Source organism: Gambusia affinis, linkage group LG07 (genome assembly GCF_019740435.1).
Source record: "Gambusia affinis linkage group LG07, SWU_Gaff_1.0, whole genome shotgun sequence".
NCBI classification, from domain to species: domain Eukaryota; kingdom Metazoa; phylum Chordata; class Actinopteri; order Cyprinodontiformes; family Poeciliidae; genus Gambusia; species Gambusia affinis.
The window spans coordinates 8,319,479-8,336,975 of record NC_057874.1 but is presented as its reverse complement, the minus strand read 5'-3'; the positions used below and the strand labels follow the sequence as shown (position 1 = coordinate 8,336,975).

Sequence of the window (17,497 nt, the reverse complement as noted above, 5' to 3'; positions counted from 1 at the left end):
CTCCCACCCCAGAACTGTGAAGCGCACGAAATAATTGTGCTTAGTTGTCCATGAAGCTCGCCAAAAAAACTGCCACAGCTTTGCCAACTACTTTCTACCATGAGAGGAGAAGGGTGGGGGTGCCGGGTGGGAGATCGTTAAAGCCACAACTTCCCTACTTTATCCCCACAAAGCGGTGTGAAATGCTCAGCTATGTGTGGACAGATGTGAATTGTAATGTTTTCCATATGGAATCAGGTAAATGGTACGTCTTAACTGGAACAAACTTGCACGTCTACTCGTCTTCTGTGGGGTGTAATTGTCCCTCCCAGTGAGTAACCACTACCCAATCTCTGGTTGTTACTTTCCCGACGCCTCGCGGTCACAAATGGGGCGGGGGGCGTGGATGTTGTCTATGGAGTGCCATAACTGCAGAAATGTTCTAAACAAAAATTTTAACGTTATTTATCCACAAAACAAATGAAAAGAAATAAAAATGTCCCGACTTATTACGTCAATCTTTTGCGCGGTATATGGTTATAGAATACCATGTGAATTCATTACAAAATGAAATCAGAACTGGTTAATATCTCATAATTATTTCAGTATTCAGTTATTTCATGGCCTTTTTTTTTTTTTTTTGCTGCAGTACATCATGAAATTATTCCAAATGTCTGTGACTCAAAATGTTCATGATGTGTTGCAGCAACCAACCATGAACTAATTGTTCAAATGAAGGTTTGTTCTTAATAGTCAAAAAGAATATTCTGTAGTTTATTATAAATTTAATTAACGTTTTATGCCTTTGTTTGCAACTTCAGATGTTTTGTAAAAAAAAAAAAAAAAAAAAGATAGAAAAATTCAAATTAGGCACTTTTGGATCTCCATAGAAGCCTAGCATGATACTAACGCAGGTGGATCTCAGTAAAATATGTTTGAAAATGTCTTTCAGCTACTTAATTGAAGAAGTGAAACGGTTTGTTTCTGTTCAGGTTGAAGATCGAGGCTCGCAGCCAATAGAAACCTAATGTCAAGTTTCTCAGATAATAAGAACATTACCGACGATTTTTTTAAAAAGGGGCATTTTTTTATTCTTAGAAATGTTGCCTATGGAAAAAGTACAGCACAGGTGGATCAGCCTGCTGGAGGGTAGCCAGCAGCCTTCAGCTTGTCTGCACTCTTGGTTCTGGTGTCGCTCATCTTCCTCTTGCTTGCACCCGTTGGTACTTCAGGCAGTGTGTGAATTGCTCTAAAATGTTCTGATTTTTGGACCGACACCAGCAGTTCATGGGACTCCCCCAAAAAGCAACACGTTAACACTGGAGCTCAATTAACTTGGATGCCACTTCTCCACTGCAACTTGATTTTCTTTCATTGCAAACGTCGACTTTGGACCACTTTCTGTCCTTATGCCCTTGTCTGGGTATTCTGCAAATCCTTTTTTTTTTTTTTAGGAGTATCTCACCAGTTGTTGTTGTCCTGGATTACGTCTGTGTGCATCTTGAACTCTTAAACTGCAGTCCAAGCTTAGTGAATTGCTCTTGAATGGACTTTGCAGTTCTTTCTTTTGCTTGAGCACACTTTTTCCTTCCACTTCATTTTCTTCAGCAAAGCCCTTTTCCTGGCTTGTGCAAGGTGTTAGAGACTTGTCTGCTGGACAACTGTAAGAAAGTCTTCCCCACAATAGTGCTTTAAAAAAAATCCCTCATGTAATAATTCATCATTTATATGAGAAACTGTTTATCAGCTGAAAGAAATAAATCATCAAACTTAGCAGAACACTTGAAATGGATCCCTTTAAGTTTGAGCTTCAATGTTTAAATCGAATTCTGAATTTTCTAATTTGACATGCAGTCGAACTTCAAAATTTCTAAAAAAAAAAACAAAAAAAAACAGGCAATACTCACTGGTTTGTTTTTGAGCAATGGTTTCAGGTGAGTTTTTCTGGTGCGAGATTCATGAAGATGGCTTCACGAGAAAACAAGCTTTTTAGCAACTCCCGTTGATTTCTATATACAAAAAAAATAAACTAATAAAAATCCTTCACTGATGTCAAAGCTGAAAATATTTTTTTTTGCCGTTTTCTAAGAAATACTCTTTAATTCACCATGTTTTCTTGTAGCCTATGTATCAAGTGTCCCTCTTTGAGAATACATATTTTGTTAATAAATTGTACATAGTTAAAAAGTATGTATTTTTGCACGGGCATTTTTCCTACACGCTGAACTTTTTGGTACAATTTTAAAGATTATTTATTTATTAAGAAAAAGAAAAAAAAAAAGGAGAGAGATCTTGCAGACAAGACTATTTGAAGTGGTTCACTGCCAAGTCTATACGATGCAATACATCCCGTTCGTCGAAGCATCTCATGAATCGTGTACTCGACCTTCAAAAGGAGGGACAGGGAGACGTCGCCGCTGTAGCATGTGTCTGTATGAGAGATTCCTTTATTCATGTACCAAGATCTGAATCACGCGTGCTTTTTTACCGGACGGTTTTATGTTGCCTACTAATCCGACTCTGTGTGACCCCCGTTGGTCTGAAATGTCACGGCCTGAAGCTGTGCCCGTTAAAATTAAATAAAATAAAGTAAAATGCTTTAGGGAGTATTGAGTCGTTCGCTGTGTAGACTTGAACACATTTCATGATTGGAGGGTGGTGGTGGTGCCATGGGGACATGGCAATCTTTGCGAGGAAGAAGAGCAGTTGAAAAGTTGTCTGCTTCCTCGTCGCCAGTTTAAATCGCAGCTTTTCTGGGATGAGTTCAGCAGCAGCAGTGCGAAAGAAATATCAAATCAAGAAAGTGCCTGAATTAGTTTCTCTCCCTGACTCTTTGAGGACAGTATTCGTCGGGTGGCTTTACCCTACTTGAATGTTCAAAGTATTGGAGCTTGGTTTAAATATCAGCCTGTGAACCCTTAAAGAAAACAAAAAAACAAAACACAAACAACAAGCCAGAGCTTCTCATCCACTCGGTTAAAAACACTTTTGTTTTCCTTCAGACGACACGTTGAAGTTTTGTTCCGCTTCACCTTTCAAACTCCACTGAGATTTTTCTCTTCAGATGGAAACATTTGAGGATGTTTTGTTTCTTATCTGCACCGCAGACCTGGAATGTTAAAACGTGACGGAGAATCCAACTCATGTATGGGAAGGAAAAAGAATAAAAAAAGAAAAAAAAAAAAAAAAAACATGTTTCATACGTTGTAAAAGCGTGTATAGATTTTTGTTTTCTGTATACATTATCAGAATCATTTTCAGCTGGACTTATGTATTTGGCTGCTATGTAATTCATGAACAAAACATAGGTTAGAGTTAATATTTAAAGAAAAGGATTGTATAGTATATTTGTTTTGTAACAAGTTTGTGTAAATAAAATAATTTATACTGTTATTTATATGAAACTCTGCCTCCGCCTTGTTTGTCAATTCAACATCAGGGGATATCTTAGGTAAACAGGTTTTATTATATACACAATATAAGCCACTTTGTCAGACAAATACCAAGAGGAAAACTCGCAACTCTCCATCACGAAAAACAACGGTTGCCATGGTTACATGTTAATGACTCTTGACAGCTTCTGGACTCTGTTGAGCAGCAGGTCACCCTTCTTGATGGTCTCCTGGTACTGCCAGTTTTTGCTATCAGGTCTGTTTAAGAAGAAAAAGAACAAGATGTCGGTCTCCAAGCTTTTCTGGAGTTTACTGTGGTTCCATTTTTGGTATTTAAATGCATTTAATGTTACCTATTAGTTTCCACGATCTCGTTAACTTTATCAATTTTACAGTGGAGACGTCCGGCGGCGATGAATCGGGACAGTTCCCTACGGAAAGGAAATGAGATCAGAGTCGGTTCTAAAACAAAGCAACAGCGTGAGGATTCCTGTGAACCTCCACATAAATCAAAGTACTGAGTTAGAAATAAGTTACTAATTAAGTAAATGTTCTTCTTTTGAATAAAGTTAAACGTTTGTCCAAAAACCTTTAACTACAGTTTAGTAAACTGTGGATGTCTGATCTAAATATAGCCTTCAACCTTTGTAAGGATGTGTAAAAACTTTAAAATTAAAAACAATATATATATTTTTTTAAAGCAGCAGACATAAAACTGAGAAACCTTTCATTTGACAACATTGGTTTGGAGAAGGAAAATGACTGAGAATTTAGCAAAAACAAATCTGCAGTGGCAAGATTGTTGGCTCCCCAATCAATCCCTTTAAGATTAACATAAATGAAGCAAATGACTTCATTTAATTTTAAGTAAATAATCCATCCTGGAGGACTCATTTCGTCATCAACCACAGCCAACAGGAGGGTCAGGGAATTCAAAATACTCAAAGCTGAGTTAAGCTAAGCAGTATTTGTTTGTGGGGATAAGATTCCTGTGGCATGTAGTCACATAGTTACCTGAAGAATATTCATATTGTAGGTCTTTTATTATAACAGTACCACAAAATGTTGTAAAAAAAATAAAACAACTTAAAGACCATAACACCCACCCCAATCGGATCTATTTCTACAATTATTAAAGAAAAAGGGAAGCAATATTTGGAGTCCATGCCCATTTGTATGCAGACTAGACAAGTGAAAAGTTATAGATCAGTGGTGTAAACAGCAACTCACTGATCAATGAACTCTGTGCTGACGCCGAAGGCCTCGGCCATGTATCCCAGCGTGAGGGAGCGGTAGGACTCCAGCAGCTGGCCGTAGGCCTGGATCCTCATCTCCCTCACATAGTAGCGGTAGTGTGGGGCGAAGAGCCAGTCTTTCTTCATCTCCTGCTCCACCAGGGCTGCAGCCAACACATTCACATCAGGATGACATAGAAAAGCCGTGTTGGATTCAATCCGTGTCGTTTTATTTTGAAAAGGCCACAAGAGACAAACTCACCCAGAGACTGGAAGAAGACAGAGTAACGGCACTCGTACAGGGAGAACAGATACTGGCGGACGGACGGGAGGCTGTGCAGCACCTCCAGGATCTCTGCTCCTTTTATCACCTGAGGAGGACAGGCGATTAGAGTTTGTTAGTTACAGTCTTTCCCCTTAATTACCTTTTTTTTTTTTTTTCACTTTGCTTAACACTGGGAACCACGTCTTCACCCTACCTTTTCGCGGAGGTCGGGCCTTTTCAGGGCGATCATGCAGACGTAAACTGTGTAGGTGACAAACGTCTTGTAGTCCATGAGCTCGTACGAGGTGAAGGTGGAGACGGTGTCCAGAAAAAGCTCGGCGGCCTGCTTGAAGTCCCTGATGGCCACGCAGTACAGACCCTGGTAGACCTTCAGGCGGTTCCTCCGGTCCCAGTCCCCGCCCTCCTCGATGAGGCTGCGCAGAGAAGAAGAAGAAGCACAACGGTTACACGCCGTGACGACGCCGGCAGGCGGATGAGGATGAGGGAGGACGAACCTCTTGGCTTTTTCCGAGTTGCGTGTGATGAGGTCACTGTCCATGTAGAAGAGGCCGATCCTCAGCAGGTAGAAGACGATGTCTAACCTGTGACCCAGAGCCACCGTCTTGTCGTAGGTCTTCCTGAAAGCCGTCAGTGCGCCCTCCTGTGGTGACGCACGGAAAAAAGGGGGAATAAATTCAATTAATTCATCAATAATACAAACATGCTTAAACGTGTGATGATAATAATAAGACTTTCAGACGCATGACAGAAATTAGCACACATCCGAAAACATTCAAATCATAAACAGACCTGTGAAGGTGAATTTACTACAGTCTTTTCTGGTTTTCGCTTAACTTTATTTTCATTATTGCTTTATTTCTAACTTCATTTTACACAATTTTTTTTTGTTTTTACTGTATTGAAATTGCTATTATGCTATATTTCGAGCCAGTGCTTTTAATATTTTCTATGTACGCTATTGTGGAGTTTGTTGTGAACGTTTTCACTGTGCAATGGATAGTGAACCATTTAAAATAAATTGTCCAAATAATTTATATTTGTAAACTATTTATTGTAAATTATTTGAAGTGAATTTTCTAAATTATAAATGTCGCAGATTGTTTATGGATGTTTGTCTGTTTTGATTAGCATTGTAGGTTTATATTTTGCTTTGTTTAATGGTATTTTCACTTTGTAATGTTAGTTTTTGGGGGTTTTTTTGTGTGTACCTCACGGGCTGCCGTAGCTAATGAGGGCAGGCCCTATAAAGCTAGTTCAGTCAACGTGCCAAAGAATGACTTGAACTGTCAAATTGTTTGGCATGAAGAAAATCCACACCTAGTGTTCCCCAGTGAACACAACGAGGTACGTTTTGTTTTGTTTGTATTGTAAGTTTATGTTTTGTATTCTAATATTTGCATATGTTTTAGTTTTCACGGTGACTGTGGTGACTGAGGTGATCATAGTGGATCTGAATCACCCATAAAAAAACAATAAAAACGCCAAATTCACCCGTCGAGACTCGCTGATTAATTCAAGTCATGGGGAGCTGCTATGCACTGTTTGAGTCGTTCTTTTGCTTTAAAGTCATTTGTTTGTTTTCATGCTTTATGATTGGTTGATTTTGGGCTACAATGTTTTAATCTGAACTATTTTAAGATCTGTTTGCTTTACTTTGTTTAAAGGACATTTTGTGGCCTTTGATCCTATGAAATTACTCAACTAAAATTTTGATCTCTCCTGGGTTACCCTCAAAGTGGAATCTGTCAGTGACTACCTGCTGAGAAACAGTGAAGTCAGCTGTCTTTCTTATCATTATGAAGGTCACAAAATAACATATCCGCATTAAAAACCCTTTTTGCATACATTTTTAATGACTAGATTTGGAGTGTTATTCTTGCTGTACATTTTTAATTCCCTGTCCTCTCTCACCTTATTTCCGATTCTGATTAAATATTCCGCTTTGGCCATCATGACGTCCCGGATCTCGCTCTCTCCCATGTTCTTCTCTGCATCCTCCAGCACATCGTCCAGGCGCTTCAGTTCCTCCTCGTTGGCCTTTTTCATTTTGCTCAGCAGCTCAGAGTCCAGCGGCCACTTCAGCTCCTTGCACAGACCCTCATAATACGGCGCCATGTCTGAAGCACACACAGAAATCCAGCACGGTCATTGCTGCATCTCATTCACAGAACACCAAATCTAAATCAACGCGAGATTTTGAATATGCATATTTGGTATAAAGGTGAAAAAGGTGTGAAGTACCCTCATGCCCCCACTTCTTGTCATTTCGCGTCACAAAAGTGATAAATGAATTAAATCGGCCGAATGAGCACAAAGTCTGTCCTGTTAGTGTTTTACAAGTTTTGTAAAATAGACATTTCAAACTTTTTTATTGTCCGACGCTAACACTGTTAGCTAACACGCTAACGTTCGTGCTAAGCATTTACTTTAACCGTATCTTTTACAAACCTCACACACACCTCAGTAAAAGCAATTCCCTAAGCACATCTGTCTAATGAACAGCTGTCAACTCTTGGTTCAGTTGTATTAGTTAAAAATCGCTGCGTTAACAAAAAATGGCTAACTCACTGTTAGCTTTAATAGCATCCATTAGCTCGGTTTTCACTTTCTCGTCTCGTCGGTGGCCGTCCATCGTGAGCAGAAATTTCAGCTGAGCTATCCTCAAATCGGGGTTCTTAGGCAGACCCTCCTCCTCCAAGTTCTCCAGGGGCATTTTGTCTTTTGATAAATAGATAAACGAGTAAACAAGAGGCTCTTTTTTATTGAGATGCGATCCACTGTTCGCTGTTACCCAGCTATTCAACGATGACTACGGGAAACACTGAACGGTGTTGTTTCCGCTGGAGCGACATGAGAAAAGAGCGGAGCATAACTGGAAGAATAAACACAATTTTATATTACTGCCCCCTGGCGGACATCAAGCAACACGTATGTTTAACCGCACAAGCAGCGATTCCAATGTTTTAAAAAAGCAGTCAAGTTAATGCTGAGCAAGTAGTTTTACACGATTTAACACGCAATTGTTCACAACATGAACAGTCCTTTTATGAAATAAAACTCCCCGAAAACACAGTGGGAATGAGATACACTGCATAAAAAACAATCCTGGAAATTTCCTCTTTTGAATTAGTTGTTACAGACTATTTTAAAATATTTTTTTTATCACTTTTTTTAACACCAATCAGTTTATATACAAGAAGATTGCTATGCCATGCAGGGCTGGCAGCATCATGTTGTGGTGGTGCCATTCTGCATGACAGAGCCGTGCGTTTCTCAAAATACTTGGCGTAACGAGGAACCAAGAACATGTACAAAAATTGATGGAACATCTCATAAGTGAGTCTTTAAAACAGACATGGACACTGATTAAATTATGAAGACCTCACATACTCATTGTTCTGGCATTTAGTAAAATAGACGTAATATCTGTAAATCCTAGCCGACCTAAAACACCAAAAACTTTAGTCTGGTTTAACGTTGGATAGTGTGATAAAAATGTGTCCTTTTATACAGTGTGGTTACAACTGTATGTAATGGTTCTTAACTTGTAGAGTTACAAATTTAAATTATATACAAAGTTAAATTAAAGGTGGTTGTCTTTTGTGCAAGTTTTTAATTCTTCAAACTGCTGAATAAAATCGAACTGTGAATTTGCACATTTTCCTCCCGGGAGTTGTCCGTTTCTCTTTTCACATCAAGCCAGACTCTTACAGTTCTTGTCACTTCCAATCATCAGCGGACTGACGGCCTGTTTCTGGTGCTTAATTTTTACTCAAAACAAGTTAATGATAACCAGCCTCTGGGTTTCAAAAGCAGTCTGAGGAACTGTTTGTGGACTGCAATGTTCAAGGCTGTAAAGACAGAATGGAAACTTTCTTTCACCAACTGGTAGGAGTTCCACAGATTTCTAACATATTTGTTACATCCCACGCCGATTTTTAAATTCAAAACATGTAAACGCTGAAATGAAACATGTATGTGGCAAAATCAGATTCAGTGAAGGTAACTTTTAATATACATATCTGTTATTCGGCATTTCGGGAAAAAAAAAAAAAAACTTGTGCAAATTTGCATGTCTAGCATGTTACGGTACACTGGCATCCATATTTCTTTTAGCCACTCGTTGTTTTATATAACAAATTATTTAGATCATAGTTTTAGCTGAGTCATTGTGAGTTGTGTCTTGCTTATTTTTTTTTTTTAATTCCCGCTTTTTAACATATTTAAGATGGAATAATCAATTAAAATGAACAATGTTTTAAATTATTTTGAAATCATTTACATTTTTTATGGCTAGTAATATTTTTTTTATCATAATTCCTATCTATATCATAATCAAATCCAAATTTTTCCCCCTTTACATTTTCACCTGTATTCAGACTTGCAGCTCGGCATAGTTATATTTACATCTATGTATGAAGTCAAGAAATATGCAAAAACAACAACAACAAAAAAAGACAGGACAGACAAAAATCTCCAAAGAAAGTTCTGGCAGCATTGTGGTCCCAACAACTGTTTCAGCAGAAAACTTTATATTAAGGAGCTATACCTCGATTATGTATGTCTCACTTTTCTCCACACAGTCAGTCCCTCTTTACTCATGCGAATTTAACTGCACTACTGTTACGTAACGGTCGACCATCATTGTAAGCACACAGTTTCTCATTCAAACACCATACTTATTTATTTTAATACAACATGACGTTCACCCCTACAGCTACACTTGTCTTGGTTGGCAAAAAAATACTCCAATTCTATCTGCAGACAAGTTTGCTTCGAAGTTACTTTTGGTTTTTAACGGCATTAAGAATGGAGATCGGGTTTCATTTCTTTCACAATTTTAAGCTTTTACAGGTTTTCTTGCTCCAAGAAAAAACTAAAGTTAGTTATTCAAATTTAATTGCGTTTTCTGACCCAGGCAGTGATGTTGCTAAAATTAGACTTTGGTACAATTATGACCTTGGCACAAAAAACACTTCCGACTTTCTCTTTTAACAATATTTCTGCTTCTTGCTTATTAACAACTTTTAAAAAAATTCCACAGAAATTCTTTTTACATCTGAGCAAAATTAAGAAAGAAACTAAACAATAATGAAATAACAACTCCATGGCTATTTTACTTTTAAAAAAATCTCTATTTGTTTTCAGTATTCACGCAAAATCTATTTTAAATGTTTTTAACTAGAGTTCACATCCATACAGAACAAAGAAAGAAGCAAATTATGACATTAAAACCACTAGAATTACAAATGTCTTTTAAAAAAAGTATTATGTCTGTTGTGTAGGTCATAATTCTGTTTTCATGCCTTCATTTCAGACTCAAGGCAATGCTCTGCTTGTAATCATAATTTTGGGCTGTGGAGGAAGTTTCCATACTGGTTACCACTTAACCGGACTCAGTTCTCCCTCACCAGTAAGAAAGAAAGAAAAAAAAAAAAAGCCCATTTTCTTATTTTTCCCCACATTTTGGTGTTATTTGTTTCGTCACAGTAGAGATTGTTGATGTCTTTCCAGTACATTCAGGACTTCATCAACTTTAAAAATACATCTAACTGTTCATTTGTTTAAACCATGACCTTGCAAATGTTAAGAGTGCAGATTAGCTAGGTCAACAAGGATGAATTCTAACGTTGTTCTTTTTTTTCTTTTTGTCAGATGACTTTTTTTAACTCCCAAGCTTTTTCCCTCCAAGTGGCTGTGCAGTTTTGTCCTGCTGAGTGCTAACATAGTTTCAACTCTTGAAAAGACAAGACAACAGGTAAAAAGACAGCTCTTCAAACATATTTGAAGCCACAAAATAATCTGGAAATGTAGAGGAGCAGCTAACCTAATCTATAACTTTGAGCTTGCTACAGCTAGTTAGCCTGCTAAAGTACCATTACATCTCCAACATAGTGTATAAGAGTCTGTAAATGAGGACAAAGGTGGAAAACATTCAAGTGGTTTCTGTTATTTTTTGAGTTGGTTCAGCCACAGTGGCAGGTGGACAAAAAAGTTAATTTCCAACCCTGGTTCCATATAAGGACTGTTCACCTGTTTAAACCATGCTCTTGCAAATTTAAAGTTAAGTCAGTACTAACAGGTGCAACTATGGTGTAAATTCTGCAGCATTTGTACTTCAGAATTTAGAGAATTTTGTACTCATGTGAAGAAACATCAACACACAGCTAATTATCGGTTTCGTTGGAATAGAGCAATGTCCTACTTCCAGAGAAAAATAAAACATTTAGAAGAAAAAGAGGACTCAATCTTCATCTTGGTTGATGTAATTTTATATCGACTCTTAACTTAAAACACACATCTTAAATCAGAATTGTTCAATTAATTTGTTAAAGGGATCAATTCACCCAAATTACAAACATTTTGTTAACCCATATTGTACTTAGCCATTCAGATACTGTATTTGTGGAATGTAATGCTTTAAAAAATCCGTTTAGCCTCACAAACTGTCATTCACATCTGCTGTTTCAGAGTGGTAGCAGGATGTAGGGGTAAAGTCTAGTCTAGTCTCTGGGGTGAGGTTCTCAAAAACCTGTTGTAATCTGGGCGAACTGGCCCTTTAAATATAAATTACTACCAGTAATTCATATTTAAGAGTTTTCCTTTTATGTTTCAAAGGTATCTTCCACCAAGATGTCTGTTGAGATGGAAATGACCTCACCTACAACACCAAGGGTAATCATGCTTGGTAAGAGGAATATTTTCTATCACTATAATTTTTTGTAGCAATGTATGTAATAGTTATGGTAGTCTGTACTTTTACTCACTAGCGTTAGCCTGACAAGGGTTTGTCTATTTTAGGAAATAGCTTGATGTCTGCAACCCGGTGGATGGTCAGTATGGAGGAGAAGGTATTTTTCAAGCCTGAGCAACTACATGACTTTGCCAGCGTCCTTGCTGTCTTCTTTGGGTTATATTATGACTTCAATCTGGAGTATCAGGAGTCAGCATCCACCACGCTGGAGATGATACAACGGTAAGTACTTTACACCAAGCCATTTATGAATTAAATTTAATGACAGTTTGACTGATGATGAAGAACCATAGCTGATTGCTGTATTGTATGTCTTCATTTTAAAAAATACAATTAATATATTTTATTTCTGTTAAAAGATTTTTTGTGAGGATCAATCCAGATGTTGGTACCAAATGCACAGCCAAAGTCAGTACAAGCCGCAAGACGGGAAGTCTTGTCAAGAGGAAAGTAGTCAGTGTCAACTCCCGGATCAACACCTTCCTCAAACGACTCGCTGAATTTGAATGGAGGACTTCCAACTAGGTAAGCATTTTACCAAATGTTTATTATTTTATTGTCTTTTCCTCCTATCTTGCATGTTCTGACTTTACTTTAGGCTTTTTAATATGATTTTAATGATTATTTATAAATGGCATGTGATTCCTACACAATAGTCCTTTAGAGTAGCCTGCATCTTTTCTGTGTCCGTGGTAAAAAGTGGATGTCGCTGCATCTCTTACTAAATCACAGAAATGTATAAGTGTGTAGTCGTTTAATTGAGGTGTTTTTTTTTATATTATGCAGTTTTCAGTTTATTAAGCACACCTTTGCAGTGATCCGTCAGCACCAACAAAATGACTGAAAAGATTGTTATGACATGTTGTATTTCATCGTCTCCTTGGGGACATTTGCAGGGTCTCAATACAATGCATAATCGTTTGAATTAGTGAAGACTGACTGACTGCTTTTGCCATAAACAATCCAAAACCTGAAGTGAAGCCAGTCCTGCTCATTCTTTATGCAGCTTCTATTATCACTTCAGTGTAATTGATTTTTTTTTTAAAGAAATTATCAACTTAATGCTGCTTTATGCCAATGATTTTATGCATTTGGACATTGTCAGTCAGCTTAATTTGTCAGCCTTCCTGTCGATTTGAAAATGTAGATAACTTCCTGACCATCTCGTGACCTCCCACATTGTCTGTCTTATTCTTTACAGTTCAGCTTCCACAAGATGGATCCCACTGATTTTGTTTGACAAATGGAATAAAAGTTCTTCTGATGTAGGAAATGCATCTGATGTAACAATATTTATTGATATGAATGCCTACCATATAGTACATTATCGCACTTGCACTGTTATTGTGATGTATTGTGTAACAGAGCACATTTAAGCTACTGTTTTCTGACAATGCAGCCTCTGCTGGTTTTTAAATGAAGTATATTCTATATATTTTTAAAAGTCAGTCTTTAATAGTTTATGGCTGGTACTTGATGCACACATGTTCATGTTGCTACATACATGTGCCATAAAAATATTGACATGACCTGTAGTGTGTTCTATGGTTTTGTTGTTTTATAGCACATTATATTGTATTGTGACATTGTTCTTTATGACATTGCGAATATATAAATGGATTTTATTTCAACAAATCTGCTGAAAATAAATACCTGTTTTTATTCACAGTACTTGGACTAAAATTTCTTTTGTGAAACTTTTCGGTTTATGGTAAAATATTCTTGTATTAAAAAATGTAAACTTTAATTTACAGTAAAACTGACATTATGTTGTGAAACAAGTTTACAGTAGACCAGCTTTACTATAAAATACATTTACAGTTTTATGCTATAAACTACATTTACAGTAAAGCAGTTATAACTGCAAAGCACACTCACAGTAAAAATTAACTGTGAAATATCATGACAGTAAAGGTACCGTAGAATGGTAATTACAGTAACCTACTGGCAACACTGTTGCCAGTAAGTTGCCAGTAAGTTACTGTAGAATGGTGATTACAGTACCTTACTGGCAACACTGTTGCCAGTAAGGTACTGTAGAATGGTAATTACAGTACCTTGCTGGCAACTTACTGGCAACACTGTTGCCAGTAAGTTACTGTAATTACCATTCTACAGTAACTTACTGGCAACAGTGTTGCCAGTAAGTTACTGTAAAATTACAATAAAAAGTCTAACAGTGTTTGGTTCATTTTGAGAGGAAAAGCTGGATGTTGCACAGAGCCTTCAAAAGTATTCATAGTCTTTCAGCTTTTTACCTTTTGTCAGGTTAGAACCACAGGCCTCAAATTTTGTGTTTGGTTAGACTTGATGTGCTCAATTCAGAACTGAAATTAAAACAAGGCACGTTTTTTGTTTTTTTTTTGTTTTATAGAATAGTGTGTGATTTTATTAAGTCCCCATGAATCTGAACTTTATAGAATCTTAACCCTTTCATGCACAGAGGGAAGCTAAAAGCCATTTTCTTGTGTTTCTTGTGGATGTTAATGTTATAAATAAACACAGAGCATTGAAGGGGAAACCAGCGAATCAAACAATATGCTATCAACTACTGGCCATCCACTGCAAGTGCAAGAAGTTTCTTGTTAAATCCAATATGGCAGACAGACAAAAAAGCACCTTTCTTTCTCTTTGTAAATTTGTTAATGTTTGTGCTGATCTATCACTTTATGCTAATCAAATAATTTGAAGTTTTGTCGTTGCAAAGCGACAGAACTCTTGTACAGATCACTGTTTGCTCTTCCAGGCGCCGCAACAGCCACACTCAGCGCCGAGCTCTTTATTCAGTCCGATTGTCTGGCAGCGTTCGTTCTCATGGGACTGCAGCGTTGGTTCATGTTCGCCGTGGTGGGCCTGATCTTCCCGTTCCTCATTGTGCGTACAGTCACATCCCGACCCCGAAGCAACCAGCCTGCATGCCGCACACTCGACGACCAATCTGACCAACACAGCTCTGCTTGTCCACTCTTTCTCCGCAGGACGCTTTCGGCTCGTACTGCTTCACGCTGTTTGCCGTCGTGTCCCTGCTGGGCAGCTTTTACACCTTTTTCCTTCTGCCTGAGACCAAGGGGAAGTCTCTGGTGGACATTTCGGAGGAGTTTAAAGCCATCACGGTGTGTGGGAAATCCTTCCTGGAGGGAGAGAGGGTGGAGACCAAGTTGTAAGGCATGGCATCCCGAGAAGACGCTTTAAATGGTAGAAACGTACACCGAATACCGAGATTTTTCCTGGACAGTTTGAAGACGGATTCAAACAAAACATTTAGGGATGTAGGATGTACCACACCTCAGTTTTCCACATCCTGAAATTAAGTACAAATATTAATCCTTTGTCAGTTTTATTCCAAGAATCATTGTATCTTCAATGGATCACTACTCAATTCTTGTACCCAGTCACTGACCTCCATACCGGTGCAGTTTAGCTCGAGTTGTCTCACACACACACGTACACACGCGCACACACACACACACGCACACACACACACACACACACACACGCACACACACACACACACAGCAGGCCGCCTGTGCTGCGGCGGCTACATGATCTTTGTCTGCAATTTGTTTTTCACTGAGTTGTCATCCTATGCAGTAATAAATCATCCACTGCTGCCTTTGGACTCTGTCGTGTTTTGATAAGACACCTAGCAGGAGTGAAATTAATGGAAACTCTCCCAGAAAGTCTGACTGCAGTGGAACCGGACGCTGTTTTTTTTTCTTATCGGTTTTTGTCATTTTCAGCGTCGTGAAGAAACTCTGAGAGCTCCGGAGCCAGTTCAGCGGTGGCGCTTCCTTCTTCTTGGCAACGTAATGTTTCATAGAGGAATTTCATATTTGGAGATGTTTTGCTCTCTCGGCACCAATCCAGAAAGGGAACGCTCAGCAACACATAATACAGTTTCTCAGGAAAACTATGAATTTCACAGTTTGCTCTTTGTCAAGCATCAACTGCAAATTTTACCGTAGCTACTTAATTTTGAAGTTTTTGTGAGGTGTGAACAAAATTCACAGCTTCACTCTCGACCTGGTCGTCATGACGTCATGCTTATTTACCAATATCCTTTAATAAACCTTGACAAAACAGCTGGATTCATACTGAGATTTCTTGACAGCTGGACTCTGTTTTATTTTAAGCTGTCAGAGTAAATCGAATGTAAACACAAACGCACACCACACTTTTCAGATTTTATTTTTAATAAATTACAAAAGAATGTTTTCCCTTCAATTAATTTAGGATCTCAAGTTGTGTTTATGTTGTGACTCTTAAAATTGAAGTGTTTTCCACAGTCAGCAACTAGTATGCTAAATGCCTCAAAATATAAATTACCTCTAATTTATTTTAGTTAATTGTCATCCTGGAGGAGCTGTCGTTGCATGATACAGTTAATCTGATCTCCTAAAATAGGTCCAGTCTTATTTAGAGGAGCCGATTTGGTTTTTAGTCGTTCATCCAGTGTTTTTGCTTGGCAGGTTTACAAAAAGGGCAGTACAGTCATTCAAAAGTAGATGGCGCTGTTACTCTTTTTCAGTGCATCCTACTTTGCCCAAGACTGCAATTCAAAATTGTTTTCATTTTATGATGAAAATCAAAACCATTGCTAATGACAAAGATGTTCAAAGAAAAGAGTAAATGTGACTCTCTTGCCATCTTGTGAGGCGGTAGAGGAGAGGGCGAGGATTAGGAGGCAAACGTAAGTTGAAATTCTTCCCTTATCCAAGATTTTCTTTATGATAAATGTACATCCAAAACTATTATTTCTCCACCTGTCTGCACGGAGCTTCACTGACAACTTTCCACATCAGAGTGGAGCAAACAGACTTAGATATAGAGGAGATTTAAGGATTTTCTTTTTAGTGCATGCAGCATCTAATTTGTCCAATAAATGGTCTTACACACGCCCACATACCCAGGCACGCACACCTACACACACACACACACACACACACACACACACACACACACACACACACACACACACACACACACACACACACACACACACACACAGAGTGAAGAGTGATCTGAAGGCCATTCATCTTGATTTAGATAAAGAGATATTTGTTCGCGTGGTTACATAATGACCAGAGAGCTGTGAGCTAACACAGAGGTGAGGACAAGCAAACATCACAAAGAAACCCTCCAGTCTTTTCACAGTCCTGTGAATTGTCTGCCATATTGTTGCTTGAATTCAATAAAGTCTCGACTGTCGGCTGTGTAGGAATTCTGTCGAACTCTGACTCACACATCACATTCACTTTGTCTCTTAATGAACTGAGAGGTAAATTAGGAATGAAATAGGTAAGCAGCAATGATTTAACATTTTACTGAAGAATTTTCTACGTGCAAATGACGCTATTCATTTATTTTTTTGGACAAAAATGAAAGATAGAGAAATAAAGAAGTGAGAGCGATGTGGCTTTCTAATGACCTGCCTCCTCCCTGCAGGTGGACCTGCGTGTCCTTGCAGATGTTCCGTGTGTCCTTGATATTTGCTTTATGTAACACATGGAACTGGGAGCAATGAAGAGCAAATGCAGAGCACTGTTTACATTTACAAGTTGCAAATACGCTAACAAGATAAGAGGACAGACTGTACCTCGGGCCAGGCTGCTGCAAAGCTACCGAGCTGTAGGGGCCGTCTGAAGAGACGGAGCAACAAGCGCTGTGGGTCATTGGTCAGCACTGGCCTTCAAGTGACCTGTGCTTTTTGTCATTATTTAGTAGAAGAAAGTGAGCAGAAAGCAAACTGAGCTGTTGTTCAGTAGCTCAGATGTGGCATTGATCTGATGTGGCGCATGGAGAGAACATGTCTGACGGATCTGTGGCTCAGGCTGCACGAACACTCTTATCC

General features: G+C 38.4%; 2 protein-coding genes across 2 annotated transcripts; one reads left to right on the top strand and one right to left on the bottom strand.

Moving 5' to 3' along the window:
• Positions 1 to 812: 812 nt before the first annotated feature.
• psmd6 (proteasome 26S subunit, non-ATPase 6) lies at positions 813 to 7,763 on the bottom strand. The gene is made up of 8 exons (XM_044122800.1): positions 7,461 to 7,763; positions 6,804 to 7,009; positions 5,387 to 5,532; positions 5,086 to 5,305; positions 4,869 to 4,977; positions 4,602 to 4,770; positions 3,725 to 3,802; positions 813 to 3,629 (listed from the first exon to the last, which is right to left on the bottom strand). The coding sequence occupies exons 1-8, from the start codon at positions 7,603 to 7,605 to the stop codon at positions 3,533 to 3,535; spliced, it is 1,170 nt and encodes a 389-aa protein (XP_043978735.1). The 5' UTR covers positions 7,606 to 7,763; the 3' UTR covers positions 813 to 3,532.
• A 6,501-nt stretch (positions 7,764 to 14,264) lies between these two features.
• LOC122834400 (solute carrier family 2, facilitated glucose transporter member 5-like) lies at positions 14,265 to 15,189 on the top strand. Its single transcript, XM_044122806.1, has 2 exons — positions 14,265 to 14,520; positions 14,625 to 15,189. Exons 1-2 carry the CDS (start codon positions 14,461 to 14,463, stop codon positions 14,808 to 14,810), a joined length of 246 nt encoding a protein of 81 aa, XP_043978741.1. The 5' UTR covers positions 14,265 to 14,460; the 3' UTR covers positions 14,811 to 15,189.
• Positions 15,190 to 17,497: the final 2,308 nt, after the last annotated feature.

Coding starts and splice junctions, on each gene's coding strand:
- psmd6 (XM_044122800.1), bottom strand. CDS start 7,605: ATGCCCCTGGAGAACTTGGAGGAGGAGGGTCTGCCTAAGAACCCCGAT. Junction 5,533..6,803: donor TAATCAGAATCGGAAATAAG/GTGAGAGAGGAC, acceptor GCGTCACCACAG/GAGGGCGCACTGACGGCTTT. Junction 4,978..5,085: donor GGCCCGACCTCCGCGAAAAG/GTAGGGTGAAGA, acceptor TGTCCTCCTCAG/GTGATAAAAGGAGCAGAGAT.
- LOC122834400 (XM_044122806.1), top strand. CDS start 14,461: ATGGGACTGCAGCGTTGGTTCATGTTCGCCGTGGTGGGCCTGATCTTC. Junction 14,521..14,624: donor TGATCTTCCCGTTCCTCATT/GTGCGTACAGTC, acceptor CTTTCTCCGCAG/GACGCTTTCGGCTCGTACTG.